Genomic DNA, 26,883 nt, shown 5'->3' on the forward strand with positions numbered 1-26,883 from the left:
TACTGTCGCTTTAAATGCTAATGAGCTGTTCCATTGGGATCCAATGGGAACACCCGGAAATTTCTGGAATTCCAGGGATATGCATATAAGGGGCTGCAGAGGCTGGGACTTCCTCTTTGACCCATCCAGCTGAAGAAGTCCCGCCCTCTCACCCAAGTCGTGTGCACTTCTATGTGGATGGGTCACCCTGGATATCTGGGGGGGGATGTTTATATTCTGATATAAGTTGTATTATTTTGCTCGAGTTCTAATAACTGAGTGATTGTATTGATGTTATGTTGAATATGGTTCTGTAATAATAAAGTTTGAATCTTGTCAATTTTTGATAAAGCTTTAAATCCAATAAAAGTGCCACGGCCACTATTTGCCATAACTTCTTGTTCTTTTTATTATAATTATGGTGGTTGGGTAAGGTAATTGTGGGGTGGTTGTGGCCTACAATCTCATAACTCTTCTTCTATACTCTTCTTCATTTTCATTGCAGGCAAATAACGGATTCTCATCAGAAGCAACAAGCTGTCATTGACTTCTTGACGAAGGAGGGGTATTGGTTTTCCAACATCCACAGAAGGCTACAGAATGTTTACAGAGATGACACCATTGACAAGAGTCACCAATGATAAGACATTGTTCTTGTCAATGGTGTCATCTCTGTAAACATTCTATGGACTTTTGTGGATATCAGACAGCCTGCACCCCTCCTTCTTCATGAACTCAATAGCGGCATGTTGCTTTTGCTTGCAATCTATTATTTACTTGTAATGAAAAAGAAAAAAAGAGTTACTAAAGAGGAAGTAACGGGTTCACATATGTGCGGCCGCGATTCCCAGCAGGGGGTCCGGTGCGTTCCTGTTCACCGGTTCAGGTGCAAATCAGGTCTGAATTTTTGCCTGAATTCGCACCTGAACTGGACCCAAAAACGCACAGGACCCTTTTGGAATGTGGACCGCGGCCGCCCAGGACCTGTGTGATCTGGCTCCATTGAGAGTCAGACTCGCCTGTCAGGCCAATTCGCACATATGTTAACCCGGCCTTTCTCTACCAACGTGAAATTTGAACGATCTGTAAGTTAATAAAAAAAGCGATGCCCACTTTTGTATTACTTTCAGTACAGCCTTTATATATTCCCACATTTTGATGTTCTGTTTGGTGAAATAATACAGACCTTGTATATAAATGTTAGTCAGGCGATATATTAATACTAGGAAAAAACTAGAGGGTGAATCTTCCCAACAAAGTCACATATGACATTAAAAACTTGACAGGGTCAATAACTCTTACCTACTGTATCCAAATTTTTTTTTTAAAGTTTTGGATTTAGATACACTTTAATTCACCTAATATTGACGGCATTTGGCAACAAAACTATGAGTTGCCAGTCCAAAATGAAGGTTGTCTTATGTATGTGGGTACAGGTGTGGACCGGCCAAATTAACCAGGTACTTATTTCATCTATATACTGTATACAGTGCTTTGCCCTAACAAGAACTCTGCGGCGAGGCTACATAGTCTATATATGTGGTAGGATCTTGCATTTGTATGTGAGAAAGAGGGAAGGGTTGGGCTGTTATTCAGAGGGTGAGTCACAACAGAGGATCTTTGTGTCTGCAATGAGTCAGGTTACAGAAAACTCATAAAACACACCTGAGAGAGCTTTGCACAGACAGACAAGAAGCACAGCGAGGGAGCTCCAGGTACCCAACAAACCATCCACAACACAGGGCCATCTCCTCCAATTATGACACGGTTATATAGGACATGGTGTCCATTGCTGCTTCCCTGGCTATGTGCACTTTCAGTCACTTCAGGATCAGCCATAGATGGTAAGATTTGTGATTTCTATTTCAGGGTTCTACTCAATTTTACTAAATTCTTGTGAGTTAATATTATTATTACCTATTTCTTAATGTTTAATGCAAACCATGTTTATATTAGTTAGAAGGAACCAGTGACACCAGTTGCTGTATCAAAAACATCATATTTATTCCTATTATTTCTTATTTTTTGCAATGTCTTCAATGCATTTAAGCCAAAAATAGAAACATTTGTTTTTTTATACAATGTGCTTTAGTTTAGGCTTAATGTCAATTTTTTTTTGCTAGGGAAAATTTGTATTATATTGAATTAAACTACAAGAGAAACATTTGCCATTAGAAGAACATAGAAATTGCCAATAACTGACTTCTCCATCTGAAAATGCCAGTTGCCTGTCTGTCATGCTGACTTTCTTACTTTGATACTTTGTGGCACTGACCCAGAATAAGGGTACAGATATGGAATTCTGATTTTGATCTGATTTTCCTCATCTGTGTACATGTTTCAGATAAGAGCTGAATCCAGGAGGTCAACATAAAAGCCAACTGGAAATTTTAGAAGGAGGTCAGTAATGGCAGTGTTCTTCTTAGGACAGTCTTAGCTTGCAAAGTGTAAGTTAGGAGGTGTATTTCCAGTGACAACTTTTGCATTGATGTAGTATGGAATGTTGTTGAAGTTTCATTAAATGAGTTGTTGTAGATATTTACAATGTATATAAAAAAAGTTGCAAAATGTATTCCTATGAGATGATTATATCTAGGAAGATCTGTAGATTAGAATGAAAATAAGGCGCGATAATTCTTCATTCTTGATGCAATTGGCAAATACCCATCTTGGCCACATCCACGACTCCTAGTGAAGTTGCAGATCAAGCCTGGTATGCCAAGTCTGGAATCTGCCAGAAGGCAATGGCGTGCCCAAAAGTAATTTGGGGCTGGTATGAACACATGTGGTCTGTTCAGCCTGGTAGATCCTGTTTTGGGCCTGGTTCACACCTATGCATTTTTTTCACTTTTGTAGAAACACACTACAGATGCATTTAACATGATTTCCTATGGATGTAGTTCACATCTGTGCATCTTATGAAAAGGGCCAGGGACTGTTTTTCTGGTTTTTGGTTCCATAGATTTCAGTGCTTGAAAAGCATGTATTGAAAAACGCACAATGCACCTACAATTAGCAACCTGCAACCTGCATAAGTGTGAACCAGCAGTTAATAACTAAGAAAAAGCAGCAACAATTTATAAATGTCCTGATCATTATTCCATTTAATACATGTTCAGGAAACGTGCTAAGGCACATTAGGGCACATTAATCTCGCTGTGTGCTGCAGGTTATATGAGGAGAGTAAGGAAAGAACTGCTGAAGGAGCACCGATAGAGACTTAGCATTTTCACATTTATATGTAAAAGTAAGAATGAGAGCTTGAGGTGGAGAGGTTATGAGACAGGCTTATTCAGTGAGGTGCTGCAAATTGTGTGATAATGTGCAAAGAGTAGCAACACAGAAATAGCTGTTAATCGGTCTTAAAGTGGAGCTAAACCCTCCTATCCTTTAAGTTCAGTACATACAATGAGAAAATCAGATGCAAAATACCGCTTTCAAATCGATCGTACAATAATCTGATCGTTAGTACACAGCTTTTGAGAGCCGATCATGACAGTTATCCAAAGGAACAAGCACGAAAATTTTTCTCGTAAGATACCAGAACTAACGGTTTTTCGCTTAATCAGTACAGTATTCGTCCAAGTGATCAAGACCGTGCATACAGTGCCTTGCATAAGTATTCACCCCCTTGGCATTTTTCATGTTTTGTTGCCTCACAACCTGGAATTAACACGGATTGTTTGAAGATTTGCATCATTTAATTTACAGAACATGCCCACAACTTTGAACATGTTTTTTTTTGTGAAGCAAACAACAAATAGGACAAAATAACAGACAAAGTCAATGTGCATAACTATTCACCCCCCTAAAGTCAATGCTTTGTAGAGCCACCTTTTGCGGCTATCACAGCTCCAAGTCGCTTTGGATAAGTCTCTATGAGCTTGCCACATCTTACCACTGGGATTTTTGCCTTTTCCTCCTTGCAAAACTTCTCCAGCTCCTTCAAGTTGGATGGTTTGCACTTGTGAACAGCAATCTTTAAGTCTGACCACAGATTTTCTATTGGATTGAGGTCTGGGCTTTGACTAGGCAATTCCAACACATTTACATGTTTCTGCTTAAACCACTCCAGTGTTGTTTTAGCAGTGTGTTTGGGGTCATTGTCCTGCTGGAAGGTGAACCTCCATCCTAGCCTCAAATCACACATAGAGTGGTACAGGTTTTGCTCAAGAATATCCCTGTATTTAGCACCATCCATCTTTCCCTCAACTCTGACCAGTTTCCTAGTCCCGACTGCTAAAAAAACATCCCCACAGCATGATGCTGCCACCACCATGTTTCACTGTGGGGATGGTGTTCTTTGGGTGATGTGATGTATTGGGTTTTTGCCAGACATAGCATTTTCTTTGATGGCCAAAAAGTTCAATTTTAGTCTCATCAGACCAGAGCACCTTCCTCCATACATTTTGGGAGTCTCCCACATGCCTTTTCTCAAACTCAAAATGTGCCATTTTGTTTTTTTCTGAAAGTAATGGCTTTCTTCTGGCCACTCTGCTATAAAGCCCAACTCTATGGAGCGTACGGCTTATTGTTGTCCTATGTACAGATACTCCAGTCTCTGGAGCTCTGCAGCTCCTCCAGGGTTACCTTAGGTCTCTGTGCTGCCTCTCTGATTAATGCCCTCCTTGCCCGGTCTGTGAGTTTTGGTGTGCGGCCGTGTCTTGGCAGGTTTGCTGTTGTACCATGTTCTTTCCATTTGGTTATGATAGATTTGATGGTGCTCCTAGGGATCATCAAAGATTTGGATATTTTTTTTATAACCTAACCCTGACTTGTACTTCTCAACAACATTGTCTCTTACTTGTTTGGAGAGTCCCTTGGTCTACATGGCAGTGTTTAGTTAGTGGTACCTCTTGCTTAGGTGTTGCTGCCTCTGGGGCCTTTCAAAAAGGTGTGTGTGTATATGTAATGACAGATCATGTGACACTTAGATTGCACACAGATGGACATCATTTCACTAATTATGTGACTTCTGAAGGTAATTGGTTGCACCAGAGCTTTTTATGGGCTTCATAACAAAGGGGTGAATACATACGCACATGCCAATTATCAGTTTTTTACGAAAAAAATACTGTAAAATAGTTCTAAGTATGTATTTTTCTAATTTTACTTCACCCACTTAGACTATTGTGTTCTGATCCATAACATATAATTCAGATAAAAAAAAAACATTGAACTAAAGGCTGTAGTGTAACAAAATAGGTAAAAAGCCAAGGGGGTGAATACTTTTGCAAGGCGCTGTACATTACAATACAATACAATACAATACAATACATCATCTCGGAAGTTGTATTCTATCGTACATACATGTTTGTAACTTCTTCATTTTTGATATGAGAAGAGCTTGCAAAAAAAAGGACTCTCATTCGTCCGATATTCTCATTGAGTGTACGAGGCATTACAGCCAAGGAAGCTTCCATCTTAGCTTTTGTTTAATCTGCAGTTGTCATTGTGCATCACATGTGATCAGTGACGACACCGCCTATTTGATGGTTTGATAGTTCAGTTAAGATCACAACCAACTGTGACAGTTTTTGTTCAGGGCATGCTTTGAATGTTAGGTTGTGACTAAGCGAAGTTAATTCGTGAACTGTGTCAGCCCTTGCTGTCATCTGTCTGTATCGTTATGTTATGACTTAATTCAAAATATTTTTATCCTCTGATTCTAGAGTGCGGTAATCACCTTTCTTTCATTCACACTTTCAATGTAACTGTTTTGGGAAACAGTTAAACTGATGGGTTAAAGCTGAACTTTACCCAGCCTTGTTCCTGTTTATTCTTGTTGGAGGCTGCCATTTTGCTGAAGCCCAGACCCCATGAGCAGCAGTATATCATAAAGCAGAACTAAACTCATTGATTTAACAGTTTAAAAAAAACAGTTACATTCATGGAATGCCAGGATTGCTGTCACATTTGCTTGTGTCCCCAACCAAACTGTGAAACCATCAAATGGCTGGTATCATAGCTGATCACATGTGCACCACTATGGTATTTGCAGATCAAGCAGAAGCAGCTTCCTTGGCTGTAAAGGACATATTTAATTCTGCTTTAAGGCTGTCAGCAGATTGCCCTCCACAAATTAAGCAGTGCCTAAAAATGCCTTAAATGGAGAGAAATTAAGCATTTACAGTGCAAGGTGAGACAGTGGATTACTGGATTTCAAACAATATAGACACTTGATTTTAATGTTTTACATAGCTATACTTGCAAAAGGGGCCATGCTGGTGATCTAGCAGGACTTCATTTTCTTGACTAAAGCTTCACTTTAAGTACAGCCAGATCAGTGGAAGATGACTGCTCATTGGTTGCCATGGATCATTGTTCAAAATTTCCATAAGCCTAAAGGTGCTTATAGACATAAAATGGAACAGGTCCGAGTGTTCTCTAAAGGCCAAAGCAAAGACAGTGTGTTTGCCTTCCTCAATTGCATTACAAGGTTAAAATAAAACATGTATCCAAGTAAATGTAGAAATGCTTTAACCACTTGCCGACCACCGCATGCCGATGTACGTCCAAAGTCTGGTGGCGGATATCATTGTTATGGCAGCAGCTAGCTGCCATAACCCCGGTATCCCCGTTTTCGCGCGGCGGTCCGCTTTCAGATAAAAGTGGTCTCTGCAGGGGATTCGCCGCAAGATCACTTTTATCGGTGGCGGGAGAGGCCCCCCCCTCCCGCCACGATCCGGTGCCCTCCGCCGCTTACTGGAGCCGTCGGTAGCGGCGGAGGCGATCGCGTCTGTCTCCCTACTGTGCCTGAAGACGAGTGAGGCTAAGATGGCGCCCACTCGTCTCCATGACACTGCTGGGCGGAAGCAACGTCAAAACGTCACTTCCGCCCATACGTCTTAAAGGCACATTTTTTTCAATGTCATTTTTTTAAATGACTTTTTTTTTTAATTGCATTTTAGTGTAAATATGAGATCTGAGGTCTTTTTGACCCCAGATCTCATATTTAAGAGGTCCTGTCATGCTTTTTTCTATTACAAGGGATGTTTACATTATAGGAATAGGAATAAAAGTGACACAATTTTTTTTTTAAACAGTGTAAAAATAAATAAAATCATGTAAAATAAATAATAATAATAAAAAAACATTAAAAAAAAAACCCTGTCCCGACGAGCTTGCGCACAGAAGCGAACGCATACCTGAGTAGCGCCCGCATATGAAAACGGTGGTCAAACCACACATCTGAGGTATCGTCGCAATCGTTAGAGAGAGAGCAATAATTCTAGCCCTAGCCCTGTTCCTCCTCTGTAACGCAAAACATGCAACCTGTAGAATTTTTTAAACGTCGCCTATGAAGATTTTGGAGGGTAAAAGTTTGAAGCCATTCCAGGAGCGGGCGCAATTTTGAAGCGTGACATGTTGGGTAAGACCACTGCACAAATACGGTGTGAAAAAAAGTATTGCAATGACCGCCATTTTATTCTCTAGGGTGTTAGAAAAAAAACAATATATAATGTTTGGGGGTTATAAGTAATTTTCTAGCAAAAAAACCTGTTTTAAACATGTAAACACCTAAATTCCAAAACGAGGCTGGTCCTTAAGTGGTTAAAGAAAAGATTGTTTAACATACTATGCTACCATGGCCAAGTGACTTCCAATATCTATGGTTAACCGATTTCAATATTCACATGGATGTTGCTCATCACAGACAGGTGTCAGCTTCACCCCATACAGGGTTTTAATTTTGAGAGAGTTGTTTACATGTTATGGTGGTTAGCATGCAAATAAATGAGCACTAAGACATTTCTAATGGCTTGTGTTGATGAGCACATACAGCTTGCTTTTGGGTGAAGTAATCTTGTATTTGACATCAGTTTGAGAAACTTCTGAGATCATTTACAGTTCTATAAATAGAAAAAAACTGCGCTACTCAATAGTGACAAACAAGCTGCAAGCTCTAGGTAGAATACACACCTCAATACAGGAATACCCCACTTTTAAGTACACAATGGGGTTTATTTACTAAAGCTGGAAAGTGCAAAATCAGGCTAATTTTTGCATAGAAACCAATGAGCTTCTAACCCCAGCTTGTTCAATTAAGCTTTATTAATAAAACCTGTTAGCTCATTGGTTTCTATGCAGAAGTGAGCCTGATTTTGCACTTTCCAGCTTTAGTAAATAAACCCCATTGTGTACTTAAAAGTGGGGTATGCCTGTAATATCAAATTTAAAAAATGGAGCTGTGCTAACAGTACTGAATAAGTGAAATAATGAAAACACTTAAAAAGCATATAAATCCATGATGTAGAACACACACAAAATGCGAGCTTACCAGAAAGCAAGTAATATAAGCTTGCGGCTATCAACCCAGCCAGAGCCTTTATTCTGGGATTATGAAAATGCCCGCTCACAAGAGAGTGCTTGAATGTTGCAAACAGGATATAAGCCAGAACCCAGTACCTCAATCTCTCCAATGTTCATAAGCATACATCAGATCCACATACCCAGAAATAAAAAAGGTAAACCACTGATATTTTAAAAAAGAATTGCACTTGCCGGCCGGCTCACGAACACCCATCCTCCCAGGACTGCTATGGGATGAGGTCAGCACGTCACTTCTCCCGACGTACGTTTCGTCACAATCTGATGTCGTCCAGAGGCATGGGTGACGCACTGAAACATCAATATTTAAAGTATCGGGAGGACCACGCCTCATTCTGAGTCATAAGCAGCGGAACTCTATCATCCATTTTAGAGTCTGGAAAGTTTGCCCATACACCACTGGATCATGTCCATATTAGAACACAGAAAGGGGAAAAGCTTCTACACGATAATAAAAAACTAAAAAGTATATATACCAGTCCTTACTTTCAAATATATAAATTCTATAGGAAGATCTAATGAGGACTGGTTGTATATAAACTTATTATCATGGCCATGAGCTATACCAATAAAGGTATAAAGGGAAACTCCGACCAGAATATAAAAAGTTTTAAAATGTGGATTAACACTATTTTCTAAACGAGGATATTGAAAGAGGGGGGACGGTAACAAAGATAACACTCAACATTAACCCCCAATAGGTATAATTGATGATATGTCTGTTAGTATAAAACAATAAGGTATTTTCAGTACCCAAGCTGGCAAATTCTCAGAGATCATCTGACAGTGATATGGTAAGAAGAATGATTTAGAAAAATCTACTTATTAAAAAATAGAGAATCTTTCCAAAAAAGAAAAGGATGAAAAGAATTATATTTATTTAACTAAACACTGCCACCTAGGGTTCAGAACAAGTTCACATGTCCATACAATGACCTTAGGAATTATATATGAAAGCATTAATATCTACATCAACATTCAATATGAAAGGAACTTACGTTTAATTCTATGGATCCAAGACATTTCGGATCTCGATTTTTCCCTCACCAGAGAGCTACCTTCCAGTGGGGACGATATTTGTCTATTCTTAGAAAAATTGTTCCCAAAGAGTCCCAATTATGCACTAGCCGATAATGTTTGGAGACAGAATGTTTTAAGAAACCATTTTTTATATTGGTGATGTGTTCATTTAGTCTGACTTGGAGTGGGCGTTTAGTCCTGCCCACATATTGGAGCCCACAGGTACACAACGTCTTCAATTGAACATGTGATAAAAGGTTTTATCTCAAATTCAGTGGTTGTGCTAGTAGAAATAAAACGTTGAGTTCTTCTATGTAGGCATCCACTAATTGAGCATACACAGCATCTCTTACACTAAAAAACCCAGTAAGGTTCTGAAAGAAACTCGCTTTTATTAAGGGAGGGTTAAGGATATTAAGAGCCACAGTAAGTCTAAGGGCTGGAGCTCCCCTAAAGACAACCTGAGGCCTATCTGGCAGTATGGGATTTCATATTTGGTCATTTTTTTAAATGTGCCAATGTTTTCTCATCATTTTCTTTGTATTCATGTGTTGCACTGAAAAGGTAGTGATGAATGGAACCACTGAACCAGGCATACTACCCCCCCTCTGGGGATTTTTCTCTAAGTAGTTGCCTTCTATCCATACATATAACTTCCTCCAAAATATTTTTCAAAGAATCCCTGGAGTAACCCTTCTCTAGAAATATACTGGTAAGCACATCTGCTTGTATTAGAAATTCATCTTTATTAGTGCAGTTGCGTTTGAGTCGCATATATTGGCTCTTGGGCACCGCTCTGAGCCATGGGCCTTAATGACAACTATCGATAGGAATATAGGAAATCCTGTCGGTAATCTTCAAGAAAGTAGAGGTGACAAATTCCTCCACTCCTACTGAAATTTTGAGATCCAAATAGTTGATCTCAACTTGGCTGGCCTCATAGCTAAGAGCTATCACTTTAGTATTGTTATTAAGACAACCCATATAACGATCCAAGTCGGATCTATCCCAAAGGAGGAGGACGTCATCTATATACCTAGCCCACAATGCCACCTGAGGCTTCTGTTGGGCATAAATGACATCCTCCTCCCACTTGGCCATAAAAAGATTAGTCAAGCTGGGGGCATATTTAGCCCCCATGGCAACTCCTCTATCCTGACGAAAGAAACGACCGTCAAATCAAAAATAGTTATGGGACACTGCATATTCCAGCAGCTCCATAATAAAAAGAATCTGTTAGCCAGTCAGACCAGAACTGCGTTCCAAATAATATTTAACTGATCATGTGGTATAATAGTATAGAGTGATTTTACATAGACCGTCACTAGCCACATTCCTTCTTTGGGGATATGTCCTGATAGCAGGTTGATCACATCCCTAATGTAGGAAGGCATTGCTTGAATGAGGGGTTGCAAATAAGAATCAATATACCTGCCCACCTGGAACATAATGGAATCTATACCACTAACTTTTGGACGGCCCAGGAGGCAGGTGGGGAGTTTATGTATTTTTGTTAAGTAGCAAATGATCAGCATGCGTGCTGCTTTAGGGATCAAGTAGAGTTTTTCTTTTTTATCCAAAATACCTTGTCTGAAACCCTTGAAAACCATTTTCTCTAGATCTAATTTATATTTAATCTTAGGGTCAGAGGGTAATGCCATATTGGCATCTTGATCTTCAACTATCCTATTCATCTCTAACATATAATCTCTCCTATCTAAAACCACAATACCCCCACCCTTATCAGCCGGTCTGATTTCTAGGTCCCTTTTGTTACACAGGGAATCCAAACCGGAAACAATCGCATTATTATTATTTGCTCTCACTTTTTTAATTGTCATCAGATCAAGGTCCCTCAAAACGACATCCCTAAACACCTTAAGTGAAGGGGGTAGGGCACCCGGAGGATTAAAAAAGGAAGCATTCGAAAGTCCAGAGTGGCGAATATCTGTAGACACCAGTCTGTTTTCCTTAATCGGATTTAAAATCATATACCTTTTAATGTTTAGTTTTCAAATGTATTTATGCACATCCATGTAGGTCTGGAATTTGTTCAGCCTACGTGGAGGTGCATATTTGAGACCTTTATCTAGCGCCAGTTTTTCTGCACCTGACAAAACCATGTCACTTAAGTTAAATATCCCTGTCCCAGCTAGGTCTTTTTTCTCTTTTGATCATATCCGTCGTCCACCTCTGACTCCTCTCTTTGATCCTACATCTGCAAAACATTCAGTTCCCCATTGGGCCTCTGTTGAGCTTAGTCGATGAACCCTTGTGAAGTCATACTTTTCAGGCAAGTACAATCAGACAGAGAGATAATAAGTAGGTTCTTTATCTACTGGAGTGGGTTATATCGAAGAGTCTGCACTGCACAGTAATCTTTTTATGCTAAGCTATGTGCATTCAGCCTTTCCTTAGGAGAATGAAACCACTTCCTAGAGCACCCAACCTTACCCTGCTGGATAAAAAGGTAATAGGATTTACCTTGATATAACTCGTATACATCTTTTGATAATCGTTTTTTGTGTTTACATGTAGGTTACCACAATGCTCGCCATAGCATAATGTGTATATTTCCAATGGCACCCAAAAGCACATGCGCTGCAGTGCAGTGCATCACATACAATACTAATACACCACATAAGTTGTGGTGCTCCGATTTGCAAAAAATACTACATGTCCGCTTTTTGGGAATTCTGGTGCATTGGCAGCCCATTTTTTTTGAATGGGCTGCCTTAACGCAATGCATGCTAGCGCAGCAATGGAAACCTGACATGAGTTCTAACTCTTCTCTATGCTATCTGAAAAGATAAAAAACAGTTGTGAGGCCCTTTGTCTGTTGCTCCTATTAATCTGACACACAAAATTACTACTCCTAACCATATGAATTCAGAAGGAGAATTTAATCACTTGTGTCTACAAGGGTGGGACTGGCTATTATTTCATATAATGTGAGAAGTACTGCTCTTATTGGATCACGTCTAATGGGACTGGAATGCTATCATGTTTCAGCTTGAGTCTTACCTCTGCTCGATTACCTCAGAGTCTGATTTGCAAATGGTTGCTTGTAAGGAAGATTAAACTTAAAGGAACTCTGTAGTGAAATAATTTAGCCCTGATTCAAAAGCTATGTTAGCACTTAGGAAAAATGAAATAGTGATAAAGCGTGCTAAAGTGACATACAATACCATTGGTCAAGAGGCCATTTTAGTATGCCCTATGCACCAAGTAGCATTTCTTAGTTGATCTTGTAGCCAGGCTATGGACCACAATAATCTGAAGATTGAGCTGTTGCCTTATTATATCTTTCTTTTCTTTCTGTGATAAGAAAGACATGCCGCACCATTCTCCCTCCAGTTAACAGGGGATAATTAAAGCTAAGGGAAATCATAAGCCTGTATGTAGGACGTTGCAAACTTTGGGAGGTGTTGTCTAAAGCAACAGCCATGTAATAAAGCGACTAAGCTTCCTACATATCCAAGCATGCTTTGGGACAGAGGAGGAGCCAGAGGAAGCTTAAGTGGGATTGGATGAGAAAAGCCACTCTCTTGATGCCATGGGAGTCTGGGGGGACAGGTGCACAGGTCAACACTTCCAAGCAGGCCAAGCCAAGTGGGCTCGGGCCTAACCAGCTTTGGGGGTATAAGACTGCCATAAACTCTGTTGAGTACACAGCTTATCATGTAGTGTTGCCTAGATATCATGGGTGTGCAAGCTCTCTGCTACAGATCACTGGATCAATGCAACCTTCTAGTAGGGCTGAGGGCGCCCCCTTCCATCACCAGGGCAGAACGCTGAGTCCATGAGTCAGTCAGAGGGCTGTGAGCCCATCTTTCTTGTTGTAAATGAGACCCACTAAAACCAAGATATCCACACAGCAGAGACCCATGCCCGTTCACTCTCCCAGGTATTGACATCACCCTACACCTGCCTCAAAGTGTCTGTGCTGCAGGAAATGCTACACTACCACTCTTATTAACTACAGTGTTGGAGGACTGTGCTGAAACAGCCGGTGTTTTATGCCTACTCTGGCTACTGATAAATTCTCAAAGGAGACCCTTCCCATGTGCGCCAGCATTTAAAGGACCCCAGCGGTAGCTGGCCGACAATCCATACTTGAGACTGTCCCTCCTGTTACTATTATTACCCCTCTTTAGTTTCCACCTACTGTAGCATTTAATCATTTCATGGTTTACTACCCTCCAGTCAGCTTAGGCCTGTCATAGCCATCATTAGTGCATGTTGACAGCATAGTCCCATCTTTTAGTAGTTTCAACATGTCCGCTGCTCTTTAAACATCAATATTGGTTGGTGGTTAATGTTGCTGCTATGTTCAATCCATGTGGTATCTAACTGGTCATCTATTGCTCGCATTCACAATACAGAACACTGTCTTTTACTCTTTGACTTGGTGCCTGTCTTTCTAGTAGAACTTTTTTTGCTGGGTGAAAAATACTGCCTGGCAAGTTTGTGCAGTTATACAGGCCTTCACCCAACCAGGGGGTCAGAGCATTTGAGACATCCGAGGAGTCAAGGGCAAAGAAAAAATTGACCCATCCTATTCAGCAGTTCCTATGAGGGTATCACAACAATATTGTAATTTGGTACATTGATGACCTCTCCATCTGAAATCTCCATCTCTGTCTGTAATGCTGATTCAAGGGATTCAGTGCATCTTAAGCACTGCCAGGGAACAAATACGGAGATCAGTGAGTTGACTTCATCTTGACTTTCTGATCTGAATGCTTTTTTGGGGTCAGTAACTAAAAAATATTGAAGCTAGAGTAAATCAGAAAGCTAGCATTTGCAGAAGGAGGTCAGAAATATAAGCCATGTAGCACAAGTGTTTATTGTGAATGCCCTGTTAGTGGTCATCTAATACAGAGTTACATTTATTACAAGTACCCCATCTGTGGCTAAATGTGTTTTCAAGCAATTCTATATATTTTATTATATATGGTTAATTATTTGCTTATGCTCAAAACTATTTGTATGCATTACTCATAAGAAGAAAACCCCCCCCCGATACCATCAGAAGTACCCTTAGGGTCAATGTACCACTGGTTGGGAATCAATATTCTGTTCTGTTGACAGGTAAATTATGATGGCTGTGGGTGACTGCGGATAAAAAAATACTAAAAATGTTTGAATATTCATTAACCATACATTTTTTTCTTCTTTTTCAGTCCATATTTCAGTCTGCAACTGTAATGGGCGATCACAGCGGTGTGTGTTCGATACAGATTTGCAGGCCCAGACTGGTTCTGGATTCCGCTGTTTAGACTGTACTGGAGGAACAGATGGACCCAACTGTGAGCAATGCAAAGAAGGGTATTACCCACAGCCTGGAGGAACCTGTGCACCCTGCCAATGCCATATTACAGGTATGTATCCATTATACCTATGAATCTTATTGTCTATGGATGGACAGGTTGTGGGTGTGGAGGTGACCAGACATCCCTAGTGTTTGACTTATGTTATAGAAAACTATAGCATTGGCTGTTTAATATCCCAATCTTCTATGGTTATTTTCATCACCCCAGAAATGCTTGATTGTGGATGTTACTTGTGCCTGGAATGGTGACTAAGGAAAGAGCACATGATGACTTTCTAGCATAGGGGAGAAGGAAGACCATCTGCCACTACTTGCTTTACTCTCCTGTTCTTTTTACCCTAGCTGTAAGTTCACTTCTCTGCCCCTCTCTGAACATTAGCTACAGTATATGAAACTAATTATAGAGGGTTGTAGCACACTTCGTAATCCTCATATTAATGAACCACTGGAGGAAAAGACAACTCATGGTAACCAATCACAAAACAATTGTCATCGATTTTGTTCTACAATTCTGAAGACACATAAATACACATATCATTCATATAGGATGGAATGTTAGTAATTGTTTTTAACAAAAACCATCCTGTTCCATTTTCTTCTGAACCATAATTTAAATAACGTTCATGTCTTCCTTATTATTGCCAAAGTGACATTAACAGTAGTCTGATATATCATTATGTCCAATTTTACTGGATCATGTCTACAAAATAAATCTGCACAAGCTCTGTTGTACTGTATGTTTATAGACAGTTCTGTATGTTTTAATAGTTTATAGACATCTGATTTTATAGTGTATGTCAAGGCAAAAAACAAACAACCTATGGAGGATTTCCCTTCACCCCTTGTTCTGAGTACACCTGTAACATTTTGGATTTCCCATAACTTTCAGTCTCAATGACAATGGTCACCAGGACAGATAGAAAGGGTGACTCTACTTAGCAGAACACAGCAAGCAATAAAACCTTTAAGAAGATTCTAATTCTTCCTTCCTTCTCTATCCAAAACTATAAAAAACCTTTGGCTATGCATAAATATGTGCAGATGGCTTCTGGAACACTGGAGAACTATGATACCTAATTTATGCCATTAGGCTGCTGTTTTTATGCACAAGATCTTGGATATATAAATAGGTCTTTGTTGCAAGATATGTTGTGCATACATTTTAATCCATGAAGAGTGACATCTGACTAGTAGCTGTGGTAATCAACGTATTTTTTCTAAGATCTAACTTGGGCTGAAAACATTTGGATCCTAGCGGTGAGCCCTTTGACTCCAGCCATATACAGTAGGTTACAGTCTGACTGTGTGATCTCCATACACTCTCTTTTAGATTTACCAACAATATAGTTTGAAGCCTATCTAAATAATCTGTTTTGTTTACATTCAATCAAGCATTCCCTCACTGTTGGTAAATCTAAAGCCAGACTTAAACTGGTAGATTTTTGTATGGATGTTTGTATGAAAAATCTTACCAGTACACTCAATAATGCTTACATAGACTTGACAAATGTCATCCAAAAGTACTTTGAAATTTTGTTTGTCTTTAACATTGAATTTTGGAATGAATGTCATATCCCAGACTAAAACCAATATTAGAAATTTGCTTGGTCAAGAAAATAATTTCCATCCCCCTTCTTCGAATTTTCTCATCACGGTGGTTGAAAAAAAAACCTTTACCTTCACTAGCAATTAGAAAATCGAACAAATGTTCAGAAAACAAAAATGTTCTTTTTAGCATGTGGTCAGCTTAAAGGAGAGTACACAGTCAGATAGTATTGTGTGACCAGCTATCGTTCTGTTTTAACCACACTGCTGACTACCTACCCTACTAAGAAAAAGAGGAGACACGTTAATGATTTTATTGTAACGTCTATTATTTGACCCTTACAGGCTCCCTTAATACCCAGTGTGATAACTACGGACGGTGTAGCTGTAAGCCTGGGGTGATGGGTGAGAAGTGTGACCGGTGCCAGCCTGGTTTTCATTCACTTTCTTACAGTGGTTGCAGGTAAATTTGTACAACATCAAGCTTGGGAATATTTTTGTCAGTCAAGCAGGCAGTATATCATATAGATGGTTAGATGCCTCAGGTCAAATATTTATATTTTTACAAACCAAGAATCTTTTGTCCTATTATGATTAGGTTCCTTCTATTCATCCCCACTACTTACCACCTAAAATCCTAACCAAAGGTTCTGGGATACTGGACATACCCAGATTTTTCTATGTCCAGGCCACTGACTCCACTATTATTTCTAGATTAGATTTAGAATTGTTTGTTAGAGCATTTGATCTTGCCATCATTAAAGTAGAACTATAGGCAAAACCCTTTTTTTTTCATTTTCGATAGACCAAGGGGGGGTTATAACCCTTTTCAGATTATTTTTAGCCATATGCATCCCATTACAGAGCTTTCCTTTCACTTCCTGTTCCATTACCAAACAGGAAATGAGAGGAAATCCCTGCAAATTAAAGGAATCCATTGGGGACCCCCCAGGTCACCAGAACTAGTGCCATTGGAAGATTTCCCCTCATTTACTTTTCTGGGGACAACCCAAAATTTGGGATTTTCTTTCACTTTCAATAATAATGGTAAACAGGACAAATAGAGAGAGTGAATCTCACTAATGGGGGCACAGACAGCAATAAAAACTCACAGGCATTCTAATCCCTCTCCACTCTATCCTAAACTTGAGTGGAATTCTAGACATATTAAACAAGTTTCTTTTGTGCCTGAAACATGCTAATTACAATATATAAGATTTTTCCCCAAAAAATAGCACATTCACAGTTCCAATCTCATTCATTCAAGAAAAATGTTTCATCCTGCTCCTTGGAATTTTTTTAATTGCTGTGTTTGAAAACAAACATCAGTTTGCACCCACTAACCATTAGAAAATCGAATAACTGTTCAGAAAATAAAAGTTTTCGACTTAAATTCTACTAGTAAAAGGGCAGCTTTTCTTTCTCCAACAAAACAAGGTTTGACTATAGTTCTGGGTTATCAGCTTTTTTTTTTTTTTTTTTTTTATCAGAGGCTTCTAACAGGAAAATATCTGGCCATAGTTAACATATTGGCACCCATGGGCCAGTGCCTAAGGCAGCAGCAGGGCAAGGGGGGCAACAACAACCAAAATTTAAATGTACAAGCTGATAATTTCTTTCTTAGTTGTTTTAGCCATCTCTAGACATCTGAACTGAGGTATACCGGGAAGTTAGAAGGCTCACTATAGATCAGGAAACCATTTCTCTTCTCTTATTTGATGATCTAAGGTGGGATGATGAAGGCCCTTATGGTGCGGTGGAACACGATGTGGCCTTAAAAGCTGCTTACAAGCAGCTAACATCTTTTATCCCAAATATTAAATATCCTTTGCCCCTAAAAGTTGCCAGTACACAAGCAGATAAATCGCTTGAGTAGGACAATTATAAATTCTTAGGAAATTATTGATCATTATTAAATTGCAAATTTCTCAAACTGCAGCACAGAAGTACTGTTTTTTAACCATTTGACCTCCAGAAGATTTTCCCCCCCTCATGACAAGCCCATTTCTTGCGATACGGCATTGCGTTACTTTAACCGTCAATTGCGTGGTTGTGTAACACTGTACCCAAATAACATTTTTGTCCTTTTTTTCCCCACAAATAGAGCTTTATTTTGGCGTTTTTTTATTTTGTGCGCTATAAACAAAAAAAGATTGACAATTTTGAAAAAAAAAAAAAAAACAATATTTTTTACTTTCTGCTATAAAACATACCCAATAAAAAATGTAAAAAAATCTAATTTCTTCATCAGTTTAGGCCAATATGTATTCTGCTATATATTTTTGGTAAAAAAAAAAATCCCAGTAGGGGTACATTGATTGGTTTGCACAAAAGTTATAGCGTCTACAAACTATGCAATATTTTTATTTAAGATTTTTTAATTTTTACTAGTAATGGCGGTGACTAGTAATAGCGGGACTGCAATTTTGCGGTGGACAAATCAGACACTAACTGACACTTTTTGGGGACCAGTGACTCTAATACAGTGATCAGTGCTAAAAAAAATGCACTGTACTAATGACATTTGCTGGGAAGGGGTTAACATCAGGGGTGATTAAAGGGTTAAATGTGTGCCTAGCCTATGTTTTCTTACTGTGTGGGAGGTGCTTTGACTAGGGAAGGCATTGAACCATGTTCCTGCTTTACCTTCCCTTTACAATCTGCCTTGTTTACATAGGCAGATTGCTGTTCTGCCTGTGTACTGTCTAATCGGTGGGTGCCAGCGGACATCGAGTCCGCAGTACCCGCCGCTGGGCTCCTGCTGTGTGTGGTCACAGTGGGTGCGGGTCACCGGTGGCACGCACGCACGCCTCAGACCTGGAAGTTTCAGATCATGTACTAGGTACGTGATCTGCACAGAGTGGCCGCCCTGCCACAGTATATGTATGGTGGGCGGTAAAAAGTTGAGTTTACTTCAATTATCTCATGTTCTGTTTTTTTGAATATTTCACATAAATTAATTTTCTGTAGAACTTATGAAATTAAAATTTCTGTTTAGTTGTAGGACCTATTCACACCAAACACCTTACCCAATGCAGTCCCAATGCAGCATAGACAAGGCAAATTGCCTTGAGTCCTATGAGTTCAGTTCACATCTCTGTGCTGCAGCAGTGTGCGGTGTAAACAAGTAGGACATGCTGCATTTTTATGCAGCACAGCATATTGCAACACACTAAACCCCATCATGATGTGCTGCTGTACATATAAATGACTACAATGTCATCAATAAATTTGAAAAAAAAAGTAAAAAGCTTGGTGCTTCATTGCAGTACATTGCAACTGCTCCCTTCACAGTGCACATCATATAACGCAGCCGCTAATGCGCATGAGCCCTTAAACATTTAAGAGTTGCATAGATGAACATACAGTACAGGGTTATGCATAGAAAAAGATAAGCAAACATTAGGAACACTTTGCACAGTGGCAGCCTGTCCCCTAATCTACATGCAGGGTGCCGGATGCATGGATTCCAATGGGGTTTTTTGTTTTTTTTTGTTTTTTTTTAGAAGCATGTGATTAGTGCCTAAAGGCTCTAATTGGCTTTAAAAAAGGGTAGGCTCAGGGCAGGTGATCCGACTGACCAATGGTATAGCATCAGCCGCCACTGACTTTGCATGAATGGTAGAAGCATAAACAAGCTCCAATTACAAATAGGAGGCCGAGCAATCATGGTAAGGGTTTTGCTTCATCGTAGGAAGGGAGCCTAGGGGGGCCACTAGAATTGACAAAAGCACAAACTAGAAGTTCAGAAACAGGGTGGTACTGGGGGTCTAGATTTTTTTTTTTTATACAAATAAGGTTATTTGAACTTGCTTGCCCTTTAAGGATACACTTTTATTTCCATGTAAATGCCTATTTGGATTGACTATCAGTGAGTATCAATATTTCAATTAACAGGAAAAAAATTGTTTCACATCGATGCAGGTTATTAAGACATCTCCATTAATATTAATTCCTCTTCTCACTATGTTTAGGCGCCAGGGCTGCTTTTGTGACCCAGCAGGTAGCAGCCAAAGCTGTGACCAAAATGGCAATTGTGTTTGTAAACCCAATGTCTCTGGAGAGAGTTGTGACAGGTACGTGGAGCTTTATAGCCTGGTGCTGTGCTTATCTGTGATAACCCAATATGTGTGGATGATTTGTGGGGTACATTGAATAATTGGATGGGATAGAATGACACATGAAAATAGGACAATATGACATAAATAGGGTCAGCATTTCAGAAAACAGTCAAGCTTATCCGACGAAAGAACAAAAAGCCGTATTATTCATATACAGTAAATTACAAATCATACATGTTAAGTTGGCCACACACATTACAATCCTATTGTAAAATGTATTACTGATAGATTGAAAGTACAGCAAAAAAATACTGTAAATGACTATCAAAATGTGGAAACACTAATTAAAGGAAGAGTATGTAAAATGTGTCTCCAGCTTTACAATTTGATTAGAGGTAATAAAAAATGTCTTTCTTTACTTTTTGACACAATCTAATACAAATTTTATGAATACATTAAAACTTTAGCAAGTCACACACATTTAGATTTCTGAACAATTCTGTACTGGATTGTGCAATAAGATTGTAACCTTTGAACCTTGCTTTGTGCACTGGTCCAAATCATTTCGTGGAGGGGGGTATTATGTTGTGGGGTTGTTTTTCATGGCTTGGCTCCTTAGTTCCAGTGAAGGGAACTCTTAAGGCATCAGCATACCAAGACATTTTGGACCATTTCACCCTCCCAACTTTGTGGGAACAGTTTGGGGATGGCCCCTTCCTGTTCCAACTTGACTGCACACCAGTGCATAAAGCAAGGTCCATAAAGACATGGATGAGTGAGTTTGGGGTGGAGGAACTTGACTGGCCTGCGCAGAGTCCTGATCTTAACCCGATAGAACACCTTTGGGATAAATTAGATCAGAGACTGCGAGCCAGGCCTTCTTGTCCAACATCAGTGCCTGACTTCACAAATGCGCTTCTGGAAGAATGGTGAAACATTCCCATAGACACACTCCTAAACCTTGTGGAGAGCCTTCCTAGAAGAATTGAAGCTGTTATAGCTGCAAAGGGTGGACCAATAACTTGTAACATGCATATATATATATATATATATATATATATATATATATATATATATATATATATATATATATATATATATATAATGTATGGCAGAGTATAGCTGCAGTTATTATTTTTCTTGGAAGATAAGTATTCAGTATATGTGGTGTTGCCAATGTGCTGGAAATATGTCTCAGGGTTTATCCATCAAGGTTACAAATTGGTGATGAACTACTGTAGGCAAACAAAGACCTATACAAGTGTTGAAAATGAAAGCTAGGCTAAAAGTAAAAGCCAACAGTGAACTGCTAATGATGTCCAAGGAATACTGCCACTATGCTAAGGCTATGATCGCAATCTTTCTATTTTTACTAGGACTTTTATATAAACCGTAGCAATCAGAATCAGCATTTCTTTAACCTAGTTTATGGGCAGTACTGCAGCCTCCTGTCATATTATCTTCTTGTCCCTTTATGCCTCAGGGTGTTACGGCACCTTGCATTTTCAGATTAAAAGAAATTCCAGAAAATTAGGATAACAATAACTCTGCTGATCAAGTGCGCAAGATGAATGACAAGGTGAACATTTGAGAACCTCAAAAGACAGACTTCAGCTCCCCAATCACCTTAAAAAAGTTGACCTGAGGATACCCTTAAATATTTCCATAAAATGATATAACTATATAAATCCATCAAACTTCATTTATGAATTTCAAAGGGTATAATGCAGCGATTGTTTAGGCAGGTGGGAATTGAGCGCCTGCAAAGTCCATGTTACACACAATGGCTAGGGAAGGAGAGCAATTTGTGACCTTGAAGCCAAATCGGTGAACCTCTGCTACAGAAGGAACTGGAAGAGACTCCACACAGTGTCATCCATATTGTAGAATTCATTTGCTAGGCAATCTAATTTATCTATATATTTTTCATTTAATTTGTGCAAATCCATTATGCTTTCCTTCAGATGTAAGCCTGGGTATTATGACCTGCAAGCTGGCCGATCAGAAGGATGTTTGCAATGTTTCTGTTACGGTCACTCGTCCAATTGCCACAGCTCCACTGAATACAGCATGAACAAGATTACGTCTCTCTTTGAGAAAGGTATGTTACTACTATATATGTCAGAATACCTAGAAAGAGATTGTCACACACATTTAGCACGGTCATGCAACTGTCTCACTGTGTGCGCAAAACATACACTAACGTGACTACAAGGCAAGCTTTCTGACCGGTGTGAGCTTCATAGTAGGCTTATGTAAACTTAAGGTGCTGTAAATCTTTTCTCTCAGAATAAGTTACTGCATAAACATTTTAGCTATACATTAAAAAAGTTGTGAATGAGAAGTAAAAAAGGACTGAAATAATTACCAGTGCTGCTTCATAGGCACTTGATCATGTGATCTCTACCAAAGAGCAAGTTCACATATATACATTACAATGAGAGCACCAAACAAATGTCCAAGATTCCAAAGTCTTTGTTAATACAGAAATTTCATAGGAGAAAAAAAATCCATCAAGTTTCAGGGGCCAAGCAGACTTCTTCATCAGGACTCAGAAATTTTAACTGTGCTTAAATGAACTGATATAAGCAGATACCAGATAAATCTGAGCTTCCCTGTCTGGAACATTGTCAGAAGGTAGGTTATGCCAATGTTAACAAATGCAACATGTAAAGGGGACATGTGTATAGGGGAAGTCCATTCAGTCTCAACTATGATCCTTCCATTTAGCAGAGATCAAATGACCAAGTGTCTTCAAATATGTGACCAGGACTGAAAGGAGCAATGAACTATATTTTCTCCTGGGAAGGGAAAGACCTATTCTTTCTGTTCCACTACATTTAAGTGCTGGTGACCCCCTTGACATGCCACATTTGACATTTCATTTTTTTGTTTTGGGGGTGGGTACCCTGTTTTTAGAGGCACCCAGCTCCCCCATAGACAGGTTCACTTTAGGTAACATGCAGCTGTAGGTCCACTTTAAGCCTGCACATCTGCATCTGTAGAATATTGCATTACATAGGCTTTTTATATAATCACCCTAGTACGGAAAAAAAGATGATTAAACACGAGGACTGTAGAAGTCCGATGTTAGTAAGTGTCTGATCTATAGTGCTGATACAATTAGATTCTTTTTGTAATTACAGAAAATCAGACTGCCTCTGATTTTTAAAAGCTGAAGCAAAGGTGGCGATATTACCTGTAGCAACCAATCAAATTTCTTTATTTTTACTATAAGATGAAAGGGGACTGCTCCAGTGTTAACAAATCATCCACCTCAGCATGAGCTTCACATATACAGCTCTATACCATTGTGAGGTTACTATATTATAAGTGTATTAACTCAGTGTGAGCCTCCGGTATGGTTGACTATACTATTGTGAGCTTCCAATGAATTCTATATGTCATTGCTGTGTGAACTTCCTCTAGACATGTTCTGTCAGGAAGCAAGTTTCCTATTTACCCCACTAATTTAGTGTGAGCTGCTTAGGATATGTTTGTCTCAGTGGGTAGGGTTTTCACTTTATTTGTTGACTTCCATCCTACTAGCCACAATGGAGTGGAGTGAATTTTACTTATCAGAACTGCAGATAATTTGGATAAACGAATTAAAAGTGGAAGTAAACTTATTCCCCATTTGTACTGATGGATATCATAAACACCTTAGTTCTTCCTGAGATTGAAATTGTGAAAAAGCAAGTTGTAGGCAACTACAAGATATTAAACAAACTTCAAATAATCTATGGACATTGTTTAACATGTTTTTCTGTGACAATTATATTACTGACTCTTTCTGTAGGGCATGTAGTGCTTATGTTAGGTTTACGGGTTATTTTTTTGCCTTTCAGCAGGTAAAATGCTCTGTAGGCATAAAGGGGTAATTCCCATGCCTCTCCCCATGGGGAGACTATGGGAAATGGGGAGTTTAAAGTGCCCAAGATGATTAGTTAATATAACAAAACGTATAAAATGACATCTTTTATTTATACAATTTTTTTAAACTAAGGGAGTGTAAGCTCCATAAAAGATAGTATGTTCTAAACATAGACATAAAATACAACTGTCTGTGCTTGAATAAATGACAAGGGGTATATGGATCAACACGTTTCGTCCAGATAGAGGGCTTCTTCAGGATTAACTTTTCAGTATTTTTAGATCTTATAGCTAATAGACAATACAAACAGCGTATTTGTTACAAAAGTACATTTGTGCTCAAAGGTTTGCATATCCTGGCAGAAATTGTGAAATTGTGTTATTAATATTGAAAATATGACTGAATAAGCCAAGAAACTGTCTTTTATTTAAGGATAGCAATCACATGAAGCCATTTATTATCACATAGTATTTTGGATCCTTTTTAAATCATAGTGATAACAGAAATCACCCAAATGGCCCCGATCAAAAGTTTACATACCCTGTAATGTTTGGCCTTGGTACAGACACAGAAGGTGGCAAAAAAGGTTAAAATGGCAATATTGTTGTTGGGCATATTGTAACCAGGCTTTTTTGTGGAACTTGTACAGTAAAGTCTTCTTTCTGGCAACTTGATCATGCAGCTCTTTTTTGTTCAAGTTTCATCGTATTGTGCTCCTTAAAAACAACCACACCATTACCATTTCTCCTGAGGTTACCTGTGGGTTTTTCTTTGTATCCCGAACATTTCCTGTGGCAGTTGTGGCTGAAATCTACCTGACCTTGGCTTGGTATCAAAAGAGCCCCTAATTTTCCACTTCTTAATAAGTGATTGAACAGTACTGACTGGCATATTCAAGGCTTTGGATATCTTTTTATATCCTTTTTCATCTAAGTAAAGCTTCATTACCTTGTTATGCAGGTCTTTTGACAGTTCTTTTCTACCTCCTCATGACTCAGTGTCTAGCCTGCTTCGTGCATCCATGTGAGAGCTAACAAACTCATTGACTATTTATACACAGACACTAATTGTGATTTAAAAAGCCACAAATGTGGGAAATTAACTTTTAATTACCATCTTAACCTGTGTGTGCCACCTTCTGTGTCTGTACCAAGGCCAAACATTACAGGGTATGTAAACTTTCAGGGCCATTTGGGTGATTTCTATTATCATTATGATTTAAAAGGGATCCAAAAAACTATGTGATGATAAATGGCTTCATGTGATTGCTATCCTTAAATAAAAGACAATATTTTTGGCATGATCAGTCATATTTTCAATATTAATGCCGAAATTTCACAATTTCTGCCAGGGTATGCAAACTTTTGAGCATGACTGTATATACATTATCAGCATATAGTGAAAATATCATATATAAACATGTCATATTTTCAAAAGGAAAACAAAGCAACACAGTATCATTTATTAAATTACAATAATTGTGAAATTTATGAGAGATTTAGATCTGCAGGTATACTCTCCCTGTCCATGTTCTCTGCTTCAGGCAATTATACTCTTCTGTCTGTCTGATATAATATATCTTATATTTCCTATAGATGCAGAAGGTTGGACAGCAGTCCTTAAGGATGGTTCTCCAGCATCAGTCCCCATACGGATGTCCCGCCACCAGAAAGAGATGTATCTTGCATCACGACAGCTGGAGCCCCTTTATTTTAATGCCCCAGGTAGGGTCAAAGAACTCTGTAAAAAAGGAGAACAAGTTGGGCACTTATTTGTGCTAATGGTAGATTTTTCATGTGTTTGGTGCTTTTCTTGCATTTTTGTGTTGATTTGCCTCAGGAGTTCATTTTAGGAACCCTTCCCCTTATTATCATGTCAGGAAGCATTATCTGACCTGATGGAGAGAGAAGAGTTATTGAAATGAAAAGTATGTTTAGATAAACGTGTTCCCTTTCATTGTTGATTCAATGCAACTACATGGCTGAATCTACATGGTATCTTGTAGTACCTTGTCCCAAATTTGACAGTTGTAATGTTGCAGCTAAGGTAATATGTGATATTTTAAAATTAGACCAATTTCCCTAACAATTTATATTTTATTTTAAGAAAAATAAACTAGCGGTGAGGTCCTAAGATTTTGCCACAGTGAGGATGCCAAGATTTTCATTATTTTCCCATTATAATGAATTCATTGGGGGTGCAATCTCGTTTTCTCATCTCTTGTCTCTGCAAGTAGGCACAACAGGAAGTGAGAGGAAATCAACCCAAGTACATTAAGTCTCTTCTTTAGCCAGCCATAGTCGGATCAAAATCCAGCCTTTTCCTGCTGAACATGCCGAATTTGGATCCATCTATGGGCAGGTTGGTTGTACTGAAGTTCATCAAGTACAACTAGCCTGTCGGTTTTTCCAGTTCGAACACGGCAGGCAGCTCTAGCAACAGTAATAATTTATTCTACCATCTGGGAAACTTCCTGCCTTCAGAACACAATAGCGCAGTGGGAGGGACTCTCCCATCAACACTGACTGTGTTGATGGGGGAATCAAGTAATTTCCTATCCTTCAGTGGTTGAAGGAAAAAAAAATGCATCTTTGCATGTAAAATGCATGCATGGCTTTCCTTAGACAGTTGTTGTCACCAGAACAAATGTCCCCACTGAAAGATTTCCTCTCTATTCCTGTTCTGGGGGCAACTTAAACTTTTAGATTTTCCTTACTTTCAGTGACCATGGCAACTAG

At 39.0% G+C, this 26,883-nt stretch overlaps 1 protein-coding gene across 1 annotated transcript in view; it reads left to right on the plus strand.

The window, feature by feature from the left end:
* The first annotated feature begins 1,626 nt into the window (after positions 1–1,626).
* Positions 1,627–26,883, plus strand: part of LAMC2 (laminin subunit gamma 2) — a 70,895-nt gene continuing 45,638 nt past the window's right edge. The window contains exons 1-6 of the mRNA XM_073593364.1: positions 1,627–1,823; positions 14,517–14,714; positions 16,556–16,673; positions 20,185–20,286; positions 22,236–22,372; positions 25,741–25,869. Of these exons, the coding sequence (XP_073449465.1) occupies positions 1,739–1,823; positions 14,517–14,714; positions 16,556–16,673; positions 20,185–20,286; positions 22,236–22,372; positions 25,741–25,869 (769 nt within the window). The 5' untranslated portion in view covers positions 1,627–1,738. The remainder of the gene's footprint in view (positions 1,824–14,516; positions 14,715–16,555; positions 16,674–20,184; positions 20,287–22,235; positions 22,373–25,740; positions 25,870–26,883) is intronic.

Source organism: Aquarana catesbeiana, linkage group LG07 (genome assembly GCF_042186555.1).
Source record: "Aquarana catesbeiana isolate 2022-GZ linkage group LG07, ASM4218655v1, whole genome shotgun sequence".
Lineage (NCBI taxonomy): Eukaryota > Metazoa > Chordata > Amphibia > Anura > Ranidae > Aquarana > Aquarana catesbeiana.